Here is a 24748-nt window from a genome sequence, read left to right on the forward strand (position 1 = left end):
TGATATTTATTTGGTCCCGAAGATACTCATTGACTGGGACTTTTTTGTGTACAATTTTAAATGTTTCAATTCCAATGGTTCTAAGTCTGCGAATTTTTAAAGATGGAAGTTTAGAAGTCAAAAGCCTAGTAATTTTTTCATCACCTGTGCTATTTGTAAATACAGAATTAATGCATGCATGTTAACCAGATTAACAAGAAACATGTATACTCATTACTGTAGATATGAACAAACAAACAAACAAACAAATATTTTATGTCTCTGTTTTAACATATATATCTAACAGTGCGCGTTTCATGATCTGTTAGTGAGGAATACTTTGCGGATTGTCTCCAATCACTGGTTCTATTATTATTCAGTTTATAAAACGTTGGATTGATTTAGATCAGATGACTTTTCACATATCTAAAATTCTTTCGCTTCCTGGACCAAAGGGCGGAGTATCTAGGTTGTTTAGTAGAATGGTAAGTCGTTTTTAACATAGAATTGCCAACGTTGAACTGCACATTGAAACACAAATGCAATATTAGACGAGTGACAGTGACCCAATTTCGACATGCGGCACCAATATTCTATTTTTAGACCAAGTAGCTATTGGCAATACACTAAATCTTTATTAGCTGTTTTAGCTTGGCATGGGATCCTCAGTTTCAGCCAGTGAGGTAATTCTGTTGAAAACATCCACTCGTCTGATTTAAGGGGTATGTCGTTTCAAGGATTTGTATAACTATACAAATCCTTGGTCGTGGGTTTCTTTTTTTTTCAGCAATAATTATCAAAATAAAATTATACAATAAAAAACTCATTTTTTTTCAAAAACCATAAGTTCTAATCCTATTATCAGACTCAGAGCTCTATCAGAGACATATAATATGTAATTATATGTCTCTGGCTCCATATAAAATTTTTAGTAATTGCAAGAATTTTTGTTATTACATCAGCCAGGGACTTTCGAAAAGTATAGAAAGTCCCTGCATCAGCAAATTCAATTCCAACTCTTCAGACATTTACCTGAATTGTTTGGCAGTGAACAAAAAAAAATCACAGTGTCTTCCACTCGTACATCTGTTAGTCCTGTCTTCTTTGAACTCTCACATGTATCAGTATGCCAGAGTTAAAAAAAAATCATAGTTAAGGGACCAGCTGAAGTCTAACTCTGGGTACAGGATTTTCTTGCAGTCTAGAAGACCCATTGGTGGCCTTCAGTTGTTTTTATACCTGATTGTCAGTTTTTTGTCTCTATAACACATTCCCCATTTCCATTCTCTATTTTAAAAAGAAATCAACCAGTGGTGGATCCATAAAGAAAAGGCCCACTGATTGCTTAAGAAAGGACCAGTTCCAGTCATGCTTGAGTGATTCCTATAATTAACCATGTTTTTTTCCACCAAAAAGGGGGAGCAGACTCCCAGCCCCCTTAAAAATCATTTGTTAACACATGCAGTATGCTTGTAGAATATTAACTTTACGAAACTTTATGCTTCATACAGGCTGCAGAAAAAGATTGGTGGAAAAAAGCAGCATCTATTTATGAATTTTCTGTCAAAGATATTGATGGCAATGAAGTATCATTAGAAAAATATAAGTAAGTAAACATTTAGGAGGAACCGTTGGTAAGGACATTAATTGTTATGATGTCCAATCTGGCTCTGATGTCCAATCTGGCTCTGATGTCACTTATCAGTCATTATCATTCAACAGATTCTGTAAAGAACCAGATACCTATTGTGTCTGTTTGTTTTGTTCACACATCTGTTACACTATAATGGAATTTGATGCAACTGTCATACAAGTGAGATGTTCAGCTAGCTATAAAATCAGGTTCAATCCACCATTTTCCACATAAGAAAATGCCTGTACCAAGTCAGGAATATGACAGTTGTTATCCATTCCTTTTATGTGTTTGATGTGTTTGAACTTTTGATTTTGCCATTTGATTGGGGACTTTCCTTTTTGAGTTTTCCTTGGAGTTCAGTATTTTTGTGATTTTACTTTATACTTGTACTTAAATATACATGAAGAGTTATGAAATTCAACAACTGATAAAGTTCAGGCCTTGGGATAAACAAATCAAATAGATGGTGCTAAAATGGTTATTTTTGTCAGTATGTACTGTCAGGAAGAACTTGGGTGTAAATTAATTATTGTATGCAAAAATATAAAGTATTTATGGGTTAACACACATGTATTGCATTCACCATGTCCTTATTGTCATATTTGGAAAATGAAATAAGAATCAAATCTGAGCTGTGACAATGTGTAAGCTTCACTACATTTAATCTGCAAAATCATTAATTGTATGTGGTCATAAGGTATAGATGATTGTCTCACCAGATTGTGACATTAGTCAAAGTTACATGATCAAAGCTATGTTTTCCTGCCATGGTCTGTTATGTTTTGTTTACTGAGAGTAATATATGTGTTTTATTTGGTAAATCAAAAGTACAAATAATAACTTTAAACATGATATTTTTTCATTTCAATATTTCAGAGGTCATGTTGTATTAATTTTAAATTGTGCATCCAAATGAGGGTTCACAGAAAAGAACTACACTCAGCTACAAGCTTTGCACGCCAAGTATGCTGAATCAAAAGGTCTTAGGATCCTTGGATTTCCCTGTAATCAGTTTGGAAGTCAGGTAAATCAATACTTACCTTCTCATTTACATGAAATATATATATATATATTATAGAACAAATGGGATTGTCACCAAGATCAATCATAATTGAAGAAATTGAATATCATAAGAGTCTAAAGGTTCTTTAAAAATTAAAAAAATCGAGTCTGACACTTGTCTAAGATGACATTTTGGTAAGAAATGTTGATAGACAAATGAAACAAATACTTCATGTATTTTACCTTGCTTCTTGAATTTGAAGTCTACAAATTACCGAAATAAATGTGTTTAGATCCTTGGACCAGTCCATAGATGTAATACCCATTACATCTATGCTTGGACATGTATAATACAGCAATGTTTAACAGGAAATTTTTATTTTTTTAAGGAGCCTGGAACTGAAGCAGAAATAAAGACTTTTGTCACAGATAAATTTAATGTTCAGTTTGATATGTTCTCCAAGATAAATGTGAATGGAAATGATGGCCATCCTTTATTTAAATATCTCAAACACAAACAAGGAGGCACACTCGGGGAGTAAGTATATTTAGATTTATCTCAGAGAGAAATATGGAGGCACACTCTGCCTCAGGGAGTTAGTTTCTTTCTAAAATATCTCTGAGAGAAACAAGGGGGCACACTCTGGGAGTAAGTATGTTTTAATTTATTTCCCAGAGAAACATGGAGGCACACTCCATAGCTTAGCTGGTATATTTTAAAAATATTTGACAGAAACAAAGAGGCACACTAGGGTAGTAAGTATCTTTAATATCCCAGACAGAAACAAGGAGGCACATTTGAGGAGTAGGTATCTTTGAAATCTCAAACAAAAAATAAGGCACACTGGGAATTATCAAGCCCACCCTTTTTGTAAAGTTTTTACACTTGCTAAAAGGCATACATTGTGAATAAGAATCAAGCCAAATCTTTGTGTAAATAACTTTAAAACAAACAAGAAGGCACACTAAGGAGTTGACCTTTTTGTAAATAATTTAATTTTGGGAGTAAGTATCAAGTCCAACTTTTGTGCAAATATCTCAAACAGAAAAAAATATCATAAAATTAATCTTTTGCATTCAACTTTTTCTTCTTTTTTCTTCAGTTTTATCAAATGGAATTTTACAAAGTTTCTAGTCAACAAAGAAGGAATCCCCGTGAAAAGATATGCCCCAAATACAGAACCAAACGTAAGTTTTTTTCTTAGCTGCAAAGAAAGTTGCAGAATGTAAGATATAGGGAATGGTAATCAAATGCCAGCTACAGACAAAAAAAATTGTATAAAGCGATATGTTTCTATAGACAGAGGAAAAGGAATGTTTCATAAATTATATTTAGATGCCTGATGTTGTGAAGTTTTCATCTGTCATGGTTTCTGAAATAATGTTCGTATCTTGTGTAGCAGAGTTCATCTGACCTTTACCTCCTTTGCATGGTTCATCAGTAATTCTGATATGGTTAGGACTGATTCTCATACATGTATATACTATATGTGTTAACAAGAACCTGTCGTTTAGTAGTTTTTGTCTCAGAAAGCTCGACCTAGGGATAGTGATCCGGCTGCAGCAGCAGCATTAGCTAACTTCTTAAAAGCTTTATGATTTAGAAGGTAGAAGACTTGGATGCTTCATACTTTTTATAAAGATGCCTCATATTACAAAGTTTCAATCAGTCACATGATCAATGTCCTTGACTTCATTTTTTAGCTCACCTGGCCCGAAGGGCCAAGTGAGCTTTTCTCATCACTTGGCGTCCGGCGTCGTCCGTCGTCGTCCGTCGTCGTTAACTTTTACAAAAATCTTCTCCTCTGAAACTGCTGGGCCAAATTAATCCAAACTTGGCCATAATCATCATTGGGGTATCTAGTTTAAAAATTGTGTCTGGTGACCCCGCCAACCAACCAAGATGGCCGCCAGGGCTAAAAATAGAACATAGGGGTAAAATGCAGTTTTTGGCTTATAACTCAAAAACCAAAGCATTTAGAGCAAATCTGACATGGGGTAAAAATGTTCATCAGGTCAAGATCTAACTGCCCTGAAATTTTCAGAGGAATCGGACAACCTGTTGTTGGGTTGCTGCCCCTGAATTGGTAATTTTAGGGAAATTTTGCTGTTTTTTGTTATTATCTTGAATATTTTTATAGATAGAGATAAACTGTAAACAGCAATAATGTTCAGCAAAGTAAAATCTACAAATAAGTCAACATAACCAAAATGGTCAGTTGACCACTTTAGGAGTTATTGTCCTTTATAGTCAATTTTTAACTATTTTTCGTAAATCTTGGTAATCTTTTACAAAAATCTTCTCCTCTGAAACTACCAGGCCAAATTTAAACAAACTTGGCCGCAATCATCATTGGGGTATCTAGTTTAAAAATTGTGTGGCGTGACCCCGCCATCCAACAAAGATGGCCGCCATGGCTAAAAATAGAACATAGGGGTAAAATGCAGTTTTTTGCTTATAACTCAAAAACCAAAGCATTTAGAGCAAATCTAACAGGGAGTAAAATTGTTAATCAGGTCAAGATCTATTTGCCATGAAATTTTCAGATGGATTGGACAAACTGCTGTTAGGTTGCTGCCCCTGAATTAGTCATTTTAAGGAAATTTTGCCGTTTTTTGTTATTATCTTGAATATTATTATAGATAGAGATAAACTGTAAAGGGAAACAATGTACAGCAAAGTAACACCTAAAAATAAGTCAACATGACCTAAATGGTCAATTGACCCCATAAGGAGTTATTGCCCTTTATAGTCAATTTTTAACAATTTTCATAAAATTTGTAAATTTTAACTAACATTTTCCACTAAAGCTCTTAGGCCAAGTTCAATATAGATAGAATGATTGTAAGCAGCAATAATGTTCAGTAAAGTAAGATATACAAACACATCACCATCACCAAAACACAATTTTGTCATGAATTCAAATGCGTCCTTTGTTTAATATTCACATAGACCAAGGTGAGCGACACAGGCTCTTTGGAGCCTCTAGTTTGGTTCAGTGGCTACTTGAAAAAAAAGTCAACATTTTTTTTAATGTTAAATTCTCTCTTATTATAAGTAATAGGCTAACTATATTTACTATGTGCGTACCTTGCAAGGCCCTCATGCCCGTCAGACAGTTTTCACTTGACCTCAACCTCATTTCATGGATCAGTGTACAAGGTTAAGTTTGTGTGGTCAAGTCCATGTCTCAGATACTATAAGCAATAGGTCCAGTATATTTAGTGTATGGAAGGCCTGTAAGGTGTACATGTCCAACTGGCAGGTGTCATCTGACCTTGACCTCATTTTCATGGTTCAGTGGTTATAGTTAAGTTTTTGTGTTTTGGTCTGTTATTCTCAGTCACAGGAGAGAGAAGTTGTTAATACTGTTTTTTATTAAAAAAAAGTCAAAAATAGATATTTTGCTAGAATATTTGATAATATATATTAAAGAGGAATATCTCTAATATATAGTCTGGAAGATCTTCTTTTTTTTTCTTTTTTTTTGGCACTTTTTTTCCTACTTTTTATTATTTTTAATGACAATTTTTCTCTATTTTTTCATATTTAAGCACTCCTTATTCTTCTATTTTTATTTTTTTCCACATTTATTCAGCACGTTTTTCCAAAATTCTCTTTTCTGTAACCCAATTCAGACCCTCATATAAATAGAACAAGTATTTCCTTACATTGTATTTGTTATCTATGCTGAAGTGTAAAACTACTATCAACATTTTGATTATTTCCCTAATTCAGGAAACGATCTTGACATATGAAGCTTTAATCAATCGTCACTGATAAGAGCTGTTGTAATTTAAGTAATTGGTTTTTCATGTGGCAAACATTTGCAATCTTCTTTTTATTTATTTTTCAGAGCATTGAAAAAGATTTTGAGAAATATTGGTAGTTGTGCATAAACAATAAACATATCTTAGTCACCATAGTGCATGTGACTGTGCCAGATAGATGACAGACTCTGTCTTGAAGACCGTATGAAGGTTGATATCAAATCCGTTCTGGGGATGTCAACCTGAGCTATAATGGCGTGCAACTTGTCTTGCAAGATGGAGAGTGTTTCTTCATTGGCATGTTTACATCCACCATCGACGACTTCTGTTGTATTTCCTATGTTGTGTAGACTATATTGATTGTTATCCATGAATCATTGTTTTTGTATAAGTGAATCATATGTACTTTTATATCCAGGAATCTTTGTTTATTTTTGTATAAGTGAATCACATGGTCATCAAATCTATTTTTATGGATGTAATTATTAATTTTAAAATATTTAAAATTTGCTTTAGCTGTACAAAGCTGTCCAATTTAATTTATGTTTACATTTTTTTTAAAGTCCTCACGATGAAAGATAGTCTATTTCAGAATCTTACTGTCAATTTTGGTCATGTTGGTGCTAAGATTTTCAGACTTCATTTTCCTGATATGTTCTGTCCCATTGCATTTACCCCACTGCCCCATCTTTATTGTAAATTTAAAAAAAAAAAGCAGAATGTTATTTTTTGTTTGAATTGAATTGTAGTAAACCAAAGCATTATCAAAATGTTAAAAAAATGTTGTATGCTATGACAATTAAATAAGATGCATTATTTTACACAATGTTTATAAAATCTCAACATAAAAATTTAAAACAAAATTTGTTGATTTTGTTTCATGCTTTTTGAGTGAGCTGGTTGTTCTCATGAGAGAAGTCCTTGTTCATCACCTGCCATTGAGAGGTTTAGCTAGCTGTAAAACATAGTTTAATCCACCATATTCCACATTAGAAAATGTCTGTACCAAGTCATGAATATTGTTATCCATTTGTTAGATGTGTGTGACCTTTGCTTTTGCCATTTGACTGCAAACTTTCGGTTATTCTTGGGAGTTCAGTATTTTTGTTTTTCGTTTTTAATTTGTCATTTTCTTTTAATTTCTTTCTATAATTTTCAGACAAGATCACAAACAAACATTATAGCTTGTTGTTGGGTGTGAGCCAAGGCTCTGTGTTGAAGGCCATACATTGACCTATAAATGAGGCTATAATGGTTTACTTTTATAAATTGTTATTTGGGATAGAGAGTTGTCTCATTGGCACCCACACCACATCTTCCTATATCTATTGTTGGTTGATTAATTTGGTAATTTGTAAGACAAAATGGGTAAATACTCAAGTCAAGAGGTTATAATAATACCATACTTTTTTAAAGAAGATTTTAATGAATCAAACAAAACAAATCTTAACTTATACAAACATGTGCAAATTAAATAAAAGTAGATTAATATTTTGAGTTCATAGGAATTTTGCATATGTTAAAAACTATCTCTTATCCTCCTTCTCTCTTTGTATTTACTTGTTTTTAGAGGGATATATTCTTATCAAGTTTGCTCGAATATTTCTGGTCTTGCATCTTGGCCTGTCCCTGTGTTCTTTTCTATATATTTCCTCGCCCATTGTTTCTGTACTACTGTAGTGCACAGTGTTGCTGATTTCCTCATCATCTGTATTGTTATTGTTGGCATTCCAGTTACCATTGTACGTACACTGAGCTTTCTGCTGGCCTGGATAATATTGGTACCTGTTTATTGGATTCTGTATTTGAGTTGGTGGTTGTTGGACAAATTGTTGCAAGTTATACAGAAAGGATTGTGGGTCACTGACATCCTGTATATTTTGGTACATTCCTGTTGGTTGAAGATCAGGTTGAAAGTTGGTTCTTTGATTTACCAGCCCTGGTGGACGTACCAGTTGCTGATTGAATCCTGGTGGAGGTTGAATTTTTGTTGATGTGTTATGGTTGTTAGATAATTGTTGGTAGGGGTTTTGGTCATGCCATAGTTGTTGTTGCTGACTAGGTTGGTTCTGACCTGCCCATAGTTGGCTTGTTGGATAATTTGTGGTGTAATGATCTGGTCTGTAACTTTGATGTGACCAGGAACTCTGATCTAGTGGTTTAGGCTGAATTCCTGGGAATTCATTATTCCTAGGATAAGGGTTTGACAGGATAGGGTTTTGTACACGTGTATAGATTGAATTCTGAAAGGAAAATAATAATTTAATGTTTTTACAATATGTTAACAGTTTCTTTTCAAACACATGCTAGTTAAATTGATGCTCTCCTTGCAATTACTGAATTGTATTATTTCAAGAGAAAGAGCAGCAATGTATGTTTATTTCATAGTATTTCTTAGACTTGTTTTCCAACTTCTGAGACTGATATTGTTATACAAACTTGTTATTTACAAGATCAAACAAGCAGCAAAGTTATGCCACTAATTTCCCTTTTCAAACACTCTGAACTTGGTCTTTTCAGTCTTAAAAAGAAAAATAATATTCTGTTAAAAAAGTGTGTTATTTTCAATACATACCATGTTGTTCTTTATATTTTGTTGACTGTTATAGTTGTCATTAATGATAGTAGGACCATGAGAAGACGCCTTTGTTGTTTGGTTATGTGTTTCAATCTTGTTTTCAGTGCCATCTGGCATGCCATCCACTCTGAAATATCAAATTACTGTATGGTCAGAATGATTTTAATTGAATGGTCTGTTATTGTGATGTGGGATAGTATATAATGAGACATCAACTTTACTAATATCAAAGTGTATGTGAAAACTGAAGGGTATAGATTGCCTTCTTTTTGCAAGGTTTACTTGGAATTAAACGTTGATTTTTAGGATAAAAGAATGTTCTCACTGCAATATGTTGTTTGTGCTCTTTAAAAGTAGAGTTTCCATAGACGTATTATTTAAAGGATGAAATCACCGAGATACAATTACATTCAACATCAGCATATACGGTATGAGAGTTAAACGAAATATTTAACTAACCCCCCCCCCCCCCCCCCCCCCTGTGTTGATTTCTTGTCATACTTAATGAACATACTACAACAACAAAAACATGATATTGGACCGAGGGCAACATATTTTCTAGCGAAAACTGCTAGAATTGATGTCTTGTAATCAGCTATATTTCATAAAGAGTTTATTATTTAAAAATCATCTGATATCGTGCTCTAAACCAGTAATCAATGGAAGTAGAAAAACATGCTTTGATAAAATATATGCAAATTCTGCAACTATATAAAAACTGACTGGTAACCTTAAATGAAGTTAATATCAAAGGTACTGAGGGTTCATTCCAATCATGGAAGACTGGTGTGTAATATGAGACTTCCATGTTCCAATTAAGTCCCAAACAGCTGCGAGTGACCAATAAACAGATTGGACATATTTTTGTACCAGACAACACACCTTTGTATTTCTTCATCCTCTAAATTTGATCCTGTGCTGATATTTGGTGTTTGGTAGCTATCTTTCTTAAACAAACCAGCCCAACTGTTAGTCAATCTGTAAACATTAAAACTGGCAGCTTTATTTGCCGACAAGACACAACTTACACATACAACCAGAGACAAACACCATTTGTATATATTGTATGACAAACACGTTCGTATATGTATCACAATCACATTCTTATAATGTATAACACTTTCTATGTTTAATTTTAAACAATCCGACGTAAAATATTAAATTCAGACACCCATCTCTGTATTCTATCTGCCAGTACCACACTGATCTTCATACATTTGTTTATCACGGTGGCTTTGTAACGTAAAATAAGTTGACAGAACAAGAAGCATGATTTGTGGTATGAGTGTACAAATATGTACATTGTACTTTAAAAAAAGTTAAAGCTTATGTAAAAAAGAAACACATAAAAATACGTATCAACATTGAAAAAACTTACTCTCTCTGATCCTGAACAATTGGTTTGTCTGTTTTTGGATGTTCATAAATAGTGTCTTTTATACCAAATCTGGATGGTAGATTTGTTCTTTTTTTATCCCCATTATGTTCTGCATTGCTTTGACTTTTATTTTTATCTTCGGTTGATACACAACCTTCAAATTTCCCAGGTATTCCCGTGTCTGCATATGCTACATTTCTTGTAAAACTGTCGGAATCTTTCTTCCCTCTCATTGTAAGTCTAGTTTTTGTTGTCTTGAGTCTACATTGCTGGTTAGTCTCAGCAGTAGAAGCATGGTAAGATTTATTTTCAACATTACTATTGGCAGGGGGCTTTGGTTTATCTGTGTTTTCAGACCATATCGACTTGACAGCGTTAGAGGAAATCCTTTCATACAACCTTTTGCATTCTATACTTCTGTCCGCCCAGTCTCCGGACCCGGGAGAATCACTTAGTCCACGAACATAAGCCCTATATCCGTTCAAGTATTTGTCCATTAGCTGACTAGGTTGGTCTAATGCAAGGAAGACATTCTCTGTTAATTCTGCTTTGTACTTCTCATCTTTAACATCTGGTTGATGAACATGCTCCCCGAGTCCGTGAAAGGTCCTGAAAACATAATGTCTTAATGGACATTGGCGATTGAAGGGTTTGTGATCATTCTTAAAAAAATATTCGATAGTGTTTTGTGTTTTTTTGTGGTTTCAGTAACTTGATGTTGCATGCATTTACACAGAAACTCGAGCATAATGTAGTCCAATGTAATTTTAAACACTGGAAATCTACTGCGATGAGACAATATATATCGATGTTTTCTTTGCATGCAATTTTTTTTGGTGCTAAAAGAGTATTTCAAGAAATGTGTTTGTAAATGTTACAGGTACATAATAAAATGATATACGTATGAAAGGGTGATCTCACGCAATTTTATGAAATTTTGCATGCATCTACAGCATGAATAAGGAACTGCATATGAATACCGAAACTGATTATATATATGATTATAACTTTAAACTTCCTCAGATATATTTATTTTAACATCTGGAAAATAGTTGTAAAAATGTATGAATTACACATCCATATCGTTAAAACGTATAGCCATCTGATTTCTAATTATTATTTTTCGAAGTCCTATAGTGAACAAATTTTCAATTTTGAAAAATGATGCTGCTGAAATTTCCGTTTTTGTTTTTGTTTAGAAGGGAATCACTGAATTCGTTTCTTTCTTTTTGCATAGCGAAAGAACATTTTTATTTGCAATATTTACATGCATCCTATACATTTGTACTTCACTTTTTTTAATGTTCAATTCTCTTTATCTTAGAAAGTGTAAAATATCTCCGAGAATGCTAACTTACAGTCGTGGGTCAAACGGATTGTTATAAGTTAACATGAAAGATGCATCATCCTTTCTTCCGTAGCCGACTGTACGTTGGTCTTCATAGTAAGCGCTAAATACCTACAGGACATAAAAACACAAACAAGTTAGTTGGTACTAGAAATCTAATTAAACTGAAAAGATAAGATCAGGCGTCAATCCGAAAATATTCAAATCTAATCTTGATCGTATATATCGTATGGTGTTTTTTTTTTATTACATTGGAAAGTCTAAATACCGAATTTGATGAATATGATTGAAAAAAAACCGTCCAGAGTTACTCAAACATTTAGGTTGTTATACTAGACGTATTTTCTAGCTTTTAAGATGTATGGTCTCTGGGCGGCAGAATTGTTTCATTTGGCAATCGGTAGACCACATCTTCTTTTATACAGAGGATCAGAGACGAGATTAACAGAAACCACAAACAAGGAAAAACAAAATTATATAAATTCGGCAAACTTACAAAAGTGGATATCTCCTGGCTTTACATGCAGTGCTTTAGAAGAGTGATAAGTTACGATTTACCTCAAAATAAACTTGACTGTTAATGATGAGTCGGGATTCTTAGAAAAGGGCTAAGCAATATGTATTATACCAGACTGCAGATGAAAATGTCCAATGATGTACTATTTGACTACAGTTTTGTTTATTAACCAAACTGCACATCCAGTCTGCGCTAAAACACGTCTGTGGGTGAAGTTTGCATGTAGAAGAGACAATTTGAATGTAAATCTTTGCATTTTACAATCGACTGTTGTGGTCGACTTTTTGCAAACCTTAAAAGAGGCATCAATAGCTTACCAATTTTCAAATCTCGAAAATCCATTTGAATTACAGATCAAATAAACAGATAAATTCAAACGGAATGGGAATGGGTTATCGACAGGTTGAGCGTCTACTGATATGCATGTCTATTAAACCGTCCCATTCACCATGGATATCCAGACTCGTATCTCATGTTCAGTGATTGTCGTCTGTTTATGTAGTTCATATAAGTGTTTCTCGGTTTTTTGTTTTTTTTATTTAGAGTAGACCGTTGGTTTCCCTGTTTGAATGGTTAGCTAGTAATTTTTGTCGCCCTTTATGGTTTGCTGTTCAGTGTGAGCCAAAGCTCCGCGTTGAAGGCCGTACCTTGACCTATAATGGTTTACTGGCTTTTATAATGTGTTACTTGGATGGAGAGTTGTCTCATTGGCCCTCACATCACATCTTCCTATATCTATCGTATAGTTTAAACTTTTTATGCCTTACTTTGCAGTTCTGGTCTTGCAAATTGTTGAAGGCCGTACGATGACCTTTAGTTTTTAGCAATCATACTACTAGTTCACCAGGTATTGTAGTATATACTTCAATGATATGTCAAACCAACGACAAAAATAACTAATAGGTAGTATACTTACCTGATTTTCATTTTCACCGGTTTCTGGATAGGTCGATTGCAGTGATGTTTCAATTTCGGTAAGAATCCTAAATGATATAATATCTATAGAGCGAATACCAAAACAAATGTGCACGTATAAGGGATATTTGTTCAGTGAACTTCTTCCGTATTCTAGCTTATATCAAGGACTTAAATAGATATATACGTCCCTGCTTATATAAATATATTGGTATTATATTTTCATCAAAATGTTGATTTTCATTATCATGCCAGTCTTGTTTGTGAACATACGGTTACCTTATGTTGTCACATGCGGTAGTGAAGTTAGGGTACTGTGAGCCATTTTACTACAATAATCAGACACACAAAGGAAGGATATATTCCATCGAAATGTCTGCTGAAAATTTGATTATTGGAATAAAAACAAATATTTTTTGTGTAATACGTCGCTGCTGTTGATCCTTTCATATATTTTATCCATGCAGGTTAAAAGACAGTGTTTAACTGGTAAACCGTGTTGGATATTATCAAGTATTTATTTTTTTCATAAACAATAGTCAGAAAAAGATATACGATGTAATAAGAAGTAAACAAATCTAAGTGAATGTGGGAGTCGATATGAAAATTACGCGCGCTGGCTTAACTTCAGATAAAATATATAATAATATCTCATGAATTTTCAAGTTTTTTTTTCTTCACCTCACGGCTGTACATGGTATATATGCCCTGCATAAAAGGCCAATGATTTGTTTTAAAGAAAAATTCATTCTATCATATATTCTTTCCTGTGAATCTAATATAAGTGTTCCAAGATTTGAAGTTAATACGTATAGAAGAAGAAGTAGAAGGTCAAATGTCATTATTGAGTTTCGTTACATATTTTTTGTGCGGATTGCGAAACTGCATTAACACTTTTTTCAATTTGATACACATTATTTCCTGCGTCCTGCAAGTCAAAGGAAATTTCCTCAAAAATATTCAGTATCCTGTTTTGGTTAAGGTTATTTTTTCAATTAAAACCAGGCCAAACTATTCATTCACAAATTCCTCAAGAACAAGGTCTTCGGTTCATTAAAGTCAACTATGGCCAAGCAGTTACTTCTCAAATGCGTTTTAGTTTTACAAAAGAGCGGTGTTTGACATTTAAGTAAGACATGTGTTTGCTTTGTGTTTTTGTATAACTTACGAATCGATGGAATCTTCGTCGTCCTTGTCCATATTTGACCGGACCTTGTTATCATCGTCTCTATAACAGAGTGACGTCAACGTTGCTAAAGGAAAGTTCCTCAAAATATTTGATGCCTTTAACCGCCATCATATTTTATCCATCCGGTCTGTCAAAACTAAACTGATAATCTGTATATTTGACAATCCAGACCGTTTTTTTTTTTCATAAAAGAAACCCTGCAGAATTTGGAAGATACTCATTGGATTGTTTAGTCATCTATGATATCATATGCTAAGATCCATTTTTTCCCAACTAAACAACATGTCTTCAATATTCACAAAGAATAGTATAAAAGGAAAATAAATGTGGTCTAATCTTAATTGGTAAATGCATGGCATACAGCTACCAAAAGACAAATTATCACATAAACATTGTATAACTGTAAGACGGATTTGTTTCTTTCGGTGTAACGAATAAATTAGAGAATGCAGAGAATAAAAATCGAAATTATGGTCTCCTTATAGAAAGAAGTCATGAGCCAATCTAGTTATCCATCCCATCTCTTCTTGAGTGGTGAAAGATGTGTATATTTGTCCCCACTTATAGAGTTCAAGGGAAATATGCTTTGTCTTTGCTGTTCAAACCTTGTTCAACTATTAAAGAAGCAGATTTTAGGGGAGTAAAATTCTCAAACTTATTGTATCTTATTAGCCAAAAGGAAAATCACAAAAATACTGAACTACGAAGACAATGCAATCGGAATGTCCATAATCAAATTCCATTATATTGACAAAGATGCGTGAATAAAGTGTCGTTCATTGTATTTTTTTAAACGCTTATTTTTTTCCGAGATCCAAAGTGTGTAATGAAGGCCATATAGTTACGTGTAATAGTTTATATTCTCACATGTCTGTCGTTGGTCTGTAGTGTGGAATTGTCCGGCTGGCAATTGCAACAAATCGTCTTATTCCCGAACACATTGTTTAATGTTCTGTCTTAAACGATCTTAAACTAAAAATCAGAACCATTAAGCCCGGTGTCGCTGTGGTTGAAAATATTAATCAAATTATATGGTTTTAAATCCAAAATTACAGGATTGATACCAAGACAATACAAATTTGTTATACACAAACATACAAACATATATATATAACATACCAAATTCATAAACATTATATGCAAGTATTGAATCAATGCTTCTTTTTGTACTTTCATAGTGTTGAAAATGAAATGACCATCGCACATTTTTAATCATAATGTACTTCGGTAAACGCTTTTAGACTCCAAATAATTTTCAAACAGAAGCATTCAATCAGTCTTAAATTAAGGGTTTCTGGTTTGTGAAAGGCGGCACATAAAAAATATACTGGGTTAAATATGTGGGATAGTGTTAAATTTTTCCTTCACCTGCAACAGTAGCGTAAAAGACGTGTAACTTTGAAAACCAATTCAAAAGGAATAGACTCTTCAGATCAATACTATTTTTAATAGTCTAATGAAAAGTTCAAGATACATGTATTCGGGATGGGGTTCCGCAGGAATAGCTGGGGTTTTCAGTTTTTCCACGACTTTTGCTAGATATGTCAGTTTTTGTTTTGTTTTTGGTTGTATTATATCCTCTCTCTCTTTTTTTACATGTGTCTCTTCAACTGTCAGTCTGCAATTTTTCAGTGTTGAAGAATTTCGGTTTCAGTTTTCAGTAGCATAACCGGATGTGCCTTTTTGGCCGAAATTCGGTGGCGCTCAGTAGTCTTACGCCGATAATTAGACGATTTTGCGTCGGCCGACGTCAACTTGATTGAAAAATACCGCGCTTTTGTAAATTTATCGTCTGTTTTGAGCATATAAATAGTTGCAGTCTTGAGCAAAGTCATTTAAGTTTTCCATACAATCCCCAAACAGAAAATTAAATTGTCAACCCCAAAGTTAAACACGTTTTAAAAGTGACGACTTTAATTGTATTCATAAAACGGCGGCAAATTGTGTTTATTTCGTACTATGACAACAAGGGCGACAACCACTTGTAAAAAAGTAAGTGTGAACATGCAAACATTCCATACATCGATTTAGTTGCACACGCGACATACATTTTGGAAATGGGAGTTATCATTCTCGGAGTTCGCCCGTCCTTCATTAATCGTTTCATTTAAGCTTATCTTATGAAAATTCAGATCTATTTTGACTCCCTTTTCATGAAAAACATTTGTTGAAAAAGTAATTACAGAAACATAATCGGTTTCTACTGATTCCGTAATTTAGAGACAAAAATCAATGCTCCGCTTAATCAAAGGACAATTCATGTATTATCAAGGACTATCAATAAACATTTACAAATTGGAATATTTTGAAATGCATTTATATAACGTCCCTTAATTTTTAGTGTCTTTGATAGTCAGTATAAATCAAATTCTCAATGTTGAAAATTGTTTTACCGCCGGTGCGAGGGCTATTGCATAAAATCGTCAATCTAATTAAAATTAAATCTCTCACTCGGTCATTTTTGAATCTTGGTCGCTCCCACGCAGCGACCAAGCATTAAAAAATGAACGAGTGAGAGATTTAATTTTAATAGCCTTGATAAAATCATATGATTCCCACTTCAAGTAAAAACAATACTTAACCAGGGGCTTTCTTTACTAACGTAGTAGTAGTATAGAAAGTCACTGACTAATAACTCAGGTTCCCACTGCCCTGTTTTGAGTCCCTCGAGGGACAGTGAACATCCTTTAGATTCCCTGACTCAAATGTGCTTGGTCTCAATTAAGCAAATTACCGTATAATCGCAGTGCATACGAAATAACAGATAATTCCGGTAACATACTATTAAAGACTTCTTGAAATAGGGTGATGGATATATAATAGATGAAGTGACGATAATATGTAACAATAAAAATTGTATTCACACTAAAAAGGGGAAACAGGTGTATATCCCACGACTATCTTCGTGGGCCGTCTGAAATGTAAAACCTGCATTAATATTTTTAATTACAAAATAGTACTAGAAAATATCACGTGTTGAGTTGCTTGCATTATTAATTCGGACAGAATGGTATGGACATATATATATCTACATGCATTAATGACAATCTGATTAAAATTTAGATCATATTGCGTTCTTAAATGACGAAGCGTACGAGGATAACGAACCGCTATGATTGATTGATTGATGTTTAACGTCCCTTTCAGCATTGATGTGTAATTTCATGGCGGTCAGTTTTATTGGTGAAGGAATACGTTGTGTATTAAGGAGAGAATAAAAACCACGACACCGACCTTCCGTAGGAAAACGAAACCAGAGATATATTTTTACAGCCGAATACATTGAGTGTGAAGGTAAAGGAAATATCTTTGGTAAGCTTACTTGTTAGCTGAACCGTGAAGTCATTAATAGGTAAGGTATACTACCCTCATTTCGAAGTAGTCTAGTCCTACAGACAGATAGATTGGTTATCTGTCGGACTAGTCTACTTTTTAAGAAGGGTCGTTTACCTAACATTATAATGACTTCACGGTTCAGATACCAAGCAAGCTAACCAAATATATTACTATTACATACAAACTCAATGTAATTGGCTTATTAAGATTGGAATGAATGTATATAAATGAATGAGTATATGAATGAATGTGTATATAATATAAAATATTTTAAACATGTGCAACATATGTCACGAAATAGAAGTTCCTTCTAAATTCCAAAGGGAAGACCTATTCTGTAAAAGTATTTCCACTGGAACAAATATTACAATTGGTTTCTTACGAAATAAAGGATATTGCATATTAGTCCCAACAGGAACAGCTAGATATCATAACATTGTTTATAAATAAATGTTTCTAGAGAAACTTCTGTTAGGACTGAGACTACTGTGTTATAGTAGTCTCAGGTTAGGATGAACAAATTTAGATTAGATCGGTCAGATGTTGATACTATTTTTCTCCACAATGAGAAAATCATCACCGTGGATGCACACAACAGACAATTAGAAGTAAAAGGGGAAACATCATTTAAATATAAAAACTTTTACTGTTATTTTGTTGGAAAGCATGTTAGTTACCTCAGATATTTATATCATATATAAATATATCTAAACCCTTGAAAATAATTTTATTTTTTAGCAATGACTACATGATAATGGACGAGCTTTGGAAAGACAAAATATTTTGGACTCAAGAGAAATGCAGAGAAAAAGAAGTTGAGCCCGAGAAAAGTGACAGTGATTTTGGTCAGACTAATAACGTCAAAGAAATTCGTGTGTCAGACAGTCAAACGACAGGACTTGAAGATGGAGAGGCTGATAAAGACGAGGGAAAACCAGAGGAAGTGGAAGCTTTCAAGTCCATAGAAAATAAAGTCATAGGGTTGTACTTTGCTGCAGACTGGTGTATTCCGTGCCAAGAGTTCACATGTTTATTAAAACAAACCTATGAAGAACTGAAAGAACGTGTATCACCATTTGAAATTGTCTTTGTCAGTTTTGATAAGAAAATAGACGATATGAAGACTTTCTTCTCAGAAAAGCATGGTGATTGGTTGTCTGTGCCATATAAGGATCCGTTAGTTGAGTAAGTTTAGCCCATTTCTACAACTTGGAGAGATATCATTGTATCTCAGGCTAAAGCAACCACAACCCATCAATCAGATTATATCCGGTGTTTGATTATACTCATTTTATCATATGTACTTTTTAAAAACGCATTTTCATCAATACGTATTAAAATTTGTGTGTTGATTTAAATGTTGAATACTTAAACTTTCTGTTTTTCTCCCCGAGTACCGATATGTACTTTTTACAGCTGAAGGACGTCTCCGGTGCGGGAATTTCTCGCTGTATTGAAGACCTGTTGGTGACCTTCTGCTGTTGTCTGATCTATGGTCGGGTTGTTGTCTCTTTGACACATTCCCCATTTCCATTCTCAACTTTTATTCTATATAAACCCCAAGTTTAATGATTCAGTATTATTACCAACATAAGTATTGCGGGTGTCCAAAGATATGAATGAATGAATATGCACACTGCGTATTTGATTTCACGCGTAAGTGTTTGGGTTATCAAGAGTCTTGCTATAAATCACTTGTATGCAGTTTGTTGTTGCATTTGACAAAGGTTCAAAAGAAGTCCAAACACTTCCTCAATAATGTAATATAAGTTGGGTCACGATGGTCCCTATTATCTTGTCTCTGAGCGTAAAAACACAAGACACCTTTACGTGTACGAATCGCTGCAGATACTTGTTTCAACATTCTGTGAAAACTTATACGCCTCATAAAAAGTTGAACAGTTTAGCTTCCTTTTTCAGTTCTTGTATTATTTACCTGAATATCTATTTATTTTATATTCTAGTGTACTAAAATCAAAATACGAAATTAAGGCGATTCCAAAGCTGATAATAATTAGAGACAATGGAACGATAATAACAGAGAAAGGACGTAAGGACATTCAAGACAAGGGCATTATATGCTTTCGGGGTTGGTTGCAGAAGGCTAACTTGTCGGCAACAAAACCATCTGAAAAAACTTTAGACAATGAGAAACAGGATGAGACAAAACCAGTTGAGAAAAGCATTGATAAAGAGAAAACCGTCAGTTTTAAAGAGAACGTCTCAAGTATTACTATTGAGTGAACTATAGTATCTTGTATATATCTGGAAGCTTTTTCCTGACAGAGAAAGATTAACTCACTTGTATTTGTATAAGTTGATAAATAATTAGAAATTGACATCTGATTTCATAGTCACAGGAGGCCTCGGTGCTTTTTATGAAATTTTCACTGATATTTATTGCCAATTTTTTTTATATCTTGCCATATATTTAATATCTTACCAAAAACCGATTTTCAGCAAATTTGTGTGTAAATTCTTGCCAGACTTTCATTTCATTGTTATACTAACCTAATAGAAGAAGCATGCACGAGACACCACTCCGCAGATATGAATGCATATATAGGCTAGACAAAATAATATTAAAGCAGTAAGACAACCGTAATCAACTACTTTTGTATTCTGAAAATACTTTTCCCTATTGAACAATTATACTTCATGCGCTTCTAAAACAATACATATGTCAGTTTCCTGCCATTTAATATTTTTTATGTAATGTTTTTTTACTGTATTATTATCAATGTTTATCAATAAATCTGAATGCACTAAAAAGTCAAGTGTAACCATTGTCAATTCAGTCGTATGAACAAAGGAAGCTTTTTTGTGATTATTGAAATTTTCCTATCAGAATTAAAAATTATTTTTTGTTGGGCCTGGAAATTCCATATTGTTTTTACCTAAACTGAATTAGGTAAGAAGTGTTTTTTGAACTCCCACGGCTTGCTACTGGAAGATGTTAGATTCTCTGTTTGCTATATCACGGCTCTTCCGAAAGTTAGTTGAGTCGATTGTAGATGTTTTGATGTTGTACTTGGATCATCCTCGTCATGCTGCTGTGTCATCCTTCAATTAGATTTATTAAGTAGTAATTCAATAGTTGCCAAGTATTTCTGTAAATAGACTGGTGTTGGTCTTATCATTAAGTCGAAATTGTCAATTGCAGGTTTTCCTGTGCATATGATACAAAAGGAAGATAGATCTGTCCTGTTTACAAGGTTTTGAATGTTCATATATGAGGATTAAATTATATCAAACTAATCTTCCATTTGAAGATTACATTCATAGGTTACCTTTAGAATTCAAATATGAAATAAGAAAATTTGATGCCTGATTTTCTGATATTTTACTATTGTCTCGAGTGTCATACATTCTGTGTGCATGCGTCTGTCCCAAGACCGGAGCCTGTATTAAAGTCAGTTGTAGTTGGATACTTTCTGTCGTTTTTCGTTTGTAATTTATTCATAAGTAAGGGGATGATTCTCGGCTGAAATGCTTTACATTTTGTCATATACGGTACTCTTTATAGTGTACGGTATGCGTTTTTACCTTATCTTCTGTTTTGTGTATGTATCTTAATATTCTATTTCAGGAATGAATTGAAGTGAAATGAGTATAAAGTTGTCGAATAAAAACTGCACCTCGCTTGTCAGAATGAGATTGAAGATCTGTTAACCCACGAAAAGTAATCTTTACTACGGCATAGCTTGAAAGACCCATTTTCATATCTTTCTTAAGTAATGGAGATTATAGTATAACAAGAGGTTTCTGAGAGTAAGCGACTCAACAGCCAGAAAACAGAAACACAATTTATTAATTTCAACCACTTCAAACCGTCCAGAAACAACCGGGACAAACACGTAACTTGGCCTTAACACTTTGAAAGCATGTAGCCACAAGAGTTTCTTATTTGTATAAAACAAAATCAGAGTTCTACTTTAACTCATACGTCAGTTACATCATTCATCGGTATACATAAATTTTGCTCATTCAACTTGAGACTGAAACATAAAAGATGATCCATATGACCATGTGAACCTTAACATCTTTCAGGACCGAGACTGTAATAAACTTTCTGAAAAAAGGACCAAAAAAATATCGTCCATTGTTTAAATAAATGGGGTAGAGTGTTATCAGATAATTAAAGGTGCCCGTTCGTTGTGTAATCAAGTTTTGGAGTCTGTCATAATATATCGTAACATCGTCTTTGTTCAGCGTTCGTGGTTCATCGACTGCTTAAGAAATTGTTTGTCATGTGAATTCTCCAATTATTATTATGAATATAATATTATTATGTTAACTTTAGTTGAGTATAAGGTTCGATAGCAACGTCTACATGTCACCTGACCTTGAAGTAACTATATGCAGTACCAGTGAACAAGGTTAAAAAATAAGTTACGTAATTAGTATAAAAAAGAAGATGTGGAAGGTTGCCAATGACACAACTCTCCACAGGAAATCAAAATCATGACACCAAATATATAGACAGCTCTCTAACAAGCAAAAATCCTGTAAAAATATAAGGGACGAGATTTTTTTTCTCAGATATAGTACAAATCAATGATTTTACTATACAAATCCTTGCTACTGTCAGTAGATCAACTATATTATATGTGATGGACGGAATGATCGTGAGGGTACATGCCTGTCTGGTAGGTTTTTCATCTGACCTTGACCAAGGTGTCTCGTTGGTCGTTACTACTGTTACACTGGTGTTAAACTGCCAATCGTAAATGGAATTATGACGATCACAATATGGCGACGGCAGAAATAGATAAAATCTTTGCAGTCATTTTTCTGAAATGTAGCCCGTTGTTATGATTATCAGTTTAACACCAGTGTGTAATAACTAGCCAGTCCACGCCGAGGTTGCGAGTTCGGTCCCTGCTCGTGCGGTGCACTCGACTCACTGTAGGAGAGTCAATTTTCATATCTAACTTTCTTTTCCTATAAAAACTGGCCGCCACGAAAAAGCCTTTTTTTATGACGATTCATTGGTCAATGCCAAGTTTCAAGTTATGTTTCGGTCTGTTTTTCAAGTACACTGTTGAGAAGATCAACTATATTTGTTTAATGGAAAGATTGTAATGGGTTTGTTTTTTCTAAAAAAACTAGTAATTACGATGCGAAATATGTTCTAGTTACCCCCCTTTGGCCGATCATTTGATATTCTCGCATAACTGATTTTGAATTGTGTTCACTCCACCTTTAGTTTTAAAGTGAATTCTTTTTCCTAGTCATTACATTGGAATACGTTAGAGTAATCAGATCGAAAAATCTCACTCTGTCACTGTTAAGGAGGGAAAAAAGAAAGTAGATTGTATCAGGGTTTCGGATAGTTCCGATTGTGACGAAAAGAAAAAGAAGAAAAATTAAAAGTCAATTGTTCATGAACAATTGATAGGTCTTTCCTTTTTTCTTTTATTAATTGCCTTCTTAGGTAAAAAATATATGGTTTCTAAGGACTTTTATGTTCATAACAAGTGGTTGCTAAGGACAAAAAACATTCATAATGATAAAAATATTACTGCAAGTATTAAAAATGTCATATGTACTATTCATTGTATTTAAAGTAAAAAAAATAAGTGATTGTTAAGGACTTATATGTCGTTGCTAGGGACAAAAATGTCATTTCCAGTATTAAAAATTTCATATTTATATTATTCATAGCCTTCTAAGTTCAAAAATATATGGTTGCTAAGGTGTTTCATGTCGTTGCTAGGGACTTGACCTCTGACCTTGAACGAACTTTGTAGATCTTATTATGCTGATCATTTTTGCAATTCAAAGTTTCTTTCTATCTCTAACTACTTTTGGGTTATAAGCAAACAATCATCATTTCGGAACCCCAAAAACAGTTTTGGTGCCCTAGTTCCATAACAGTTGGTCTAATGATTTTCAACCCAACATAACAAATGTAGATCTGGACAAGACACACATTTTCTCTGTTACATTTTATCAGCCATCTTTTACGGTTATTTAGGAAATCCCATAACAAGCTAAGGTCAAAATCTAGGTCATGACCTTGACCTTTGACCTTAGATCAATTTTCATGTTCATGTCAATTAATGATCATTGGTGATGATCCTAGGTGGCTACAATTTACAGTTTCTGAGTTTTAGTGGCCAACCGACATTTGTTAATTTTCAAAGGGGCATAACCCTACCAATGAGTCGTTGAATCTTTTCGATCCAAATGTAACGAAGCACAAGGGTCTGTTCCTGAACAAATTCCACCCTTTGTTTTTTTTCTACCTATTATGGTTATGGAGTTAGAATGATAACAAGGTTTTCGGTGTTAGGGGAGATAACTCCTATAAAGGAAATGTTACGGGGTCGTGCCCTCACCACAAGATAGCTTTTGGTCAACCGATACTAGATACCTAATATCATTTTAATATGTCGCGTACTTTTTTTGGGAAATTTCGTTAAAGTTTGGCGGAAAGAATAATAATAATAATAATAATAATAATAATAATAATAATAATCAGAAGAAATACAGTAAGGTCTTTCCTTATAGTAAAAGGAAAGACCTTAACAAGAAAACCAAGTCCGGAATTAAAGCAAAGGCTTCCGACAAAGTCAAAACTCAATTGCTCTGGCCCCAATCTGCTCTTCAATATGAATTCGTTAACGAGTCTGTGTCCTTTAACGATTTATATCCTAAACTTTTTACTGCAGGTGAGCTGGAGATAATTACAAGTAAAAACATTTCAGAAAAAGAGAGGTCAGGTCGTTTAAATCTACTAAAGAAGATAACATATTATAGCAATATTTATTCTTGAAAAGGTCTGCTATCTTTCTATGCTGCGTGGTTACGCAAAATTGAGTTAGGTCAGAAGTCCTGGGATGATGATCCATCGTCTATCGAAGTTCCTATTCTTACTCAGTATATTGTGCCTAAAGCAAAAACATCGAGTTTTCCCGCTAAGTCGTCGGAAAATAAGGATGACCAGGTTTGGTTTTGTACTCTTTTTAATAGGAACCGTTGTACGCACAAAGGGTCACATACAACTTTCATTAAAGGTCAGCAGAGAGTAGTTCAGCACATTTGTGCAGTATGCTGGAAAAAAGATAAAAGCAAACTAAGTCATCCTGAATGT

The 24748-nt window shown here is 33.8% G+C and overlaps 3 protein-coding genes across 4 annotated transcripts; 2 read left to right on the plus strand and 1 right to left on the minus strand.

Moving 5' to 3' along the window:
* The first annotated feature begins 300 nt into the window (after positions 1-300).
* On the plus strand, positions 301-7251 carry LOC134694760 (glutathione peroxidase-like). Of its 2 annotated transcripts, none has more exons than XM_063555815.1 (6): positions 301-464; positions 1491-1585; positions 2492-2639; positions 3007-3155; positions 3721-3805; positions 6475-7251. In XM_063555815.1, exons 1-6 carry the CDS (start codon positions 390-392, stop codon positions 6505-6507), a joined length of 585 nt encoding a protein of 194 aa, XP_063411885.1. In that variant the 5' UTR covers positions 301-389; the 3' UTR covers positions 6508-7251. The 2 variants fall into 2 exon arrangements, with proteins under 2 accessions (XP_063411885.1, XP_063411892.1); XM_063555822.1 differs by lacking the exon at positions 301-464 and adding an exon at positions 538-662.
* A 568-nt stretch (positions 7252-7819) lies between these two features.
* Positions 7820-14412, minus strand: LOC134694750 (GATA zinc finger domain-containing protein 14-like). The gene is made up of 7 exons (XM_063555805.1): positions 14293-14412; positions 13126-13192; positions 11703-11803; positions 10345-10953; positions 9849-9944; positions 8964-9093; positions 7820-8631 (listed from the first exon to the last, which is right to left on the minus strand). Exons 1-7 carry the CDS (start codon positions 14322-14324, stop codon positions 7945-7947), a joined length of 1722 nt encoding a protein of 573 aa, XP_063411875.1. The 5' UTR covers positions 14325-14412; the 3' UTR covers positions 7820-7944.
* A 1790-nt stretch (positions 14413-16202) lies between these two features.
* LOC134694776 (nucleoredoxin-like protein 2) lies at positions 16203-20368 on the plus strand. Its single transcript, XM_063555831.1, has 3 exons — positions 16203-16305; positions 18388-18834; positions 19614-20368. The coding sequence occupies exons 2-3, from the start codon at positions 18398-18400 to the stop codon at positions 19891-19893; spliced, it is 717 nt and encodes a 238-aa protein (XP_063411901.1). The 5' UTR covers positions 16203-16305; positions 18388-18397; the 3' UTR covers positions 19894-20368.
* The last annotated feature ends 4380 nt before the right edge of the window (positions 20369-24748 follow it).

This window comes from Mytilus trossulus, chromosome 1 (assembly GCF_036588685.1).
Source record: "Mytilus trossulus isolate FHL-02 chromosome 1, PNRI_Mtr1.1.1.hap1, whole genome shotgun sequence".
Classification (NCBI taxonomy): domain Eukaryota; kingdom Metazoa; phylum Mollusca; class Bivalvia; order Mytilida; family Mytilidae; genus Mytilus; species Mytilus trossulus.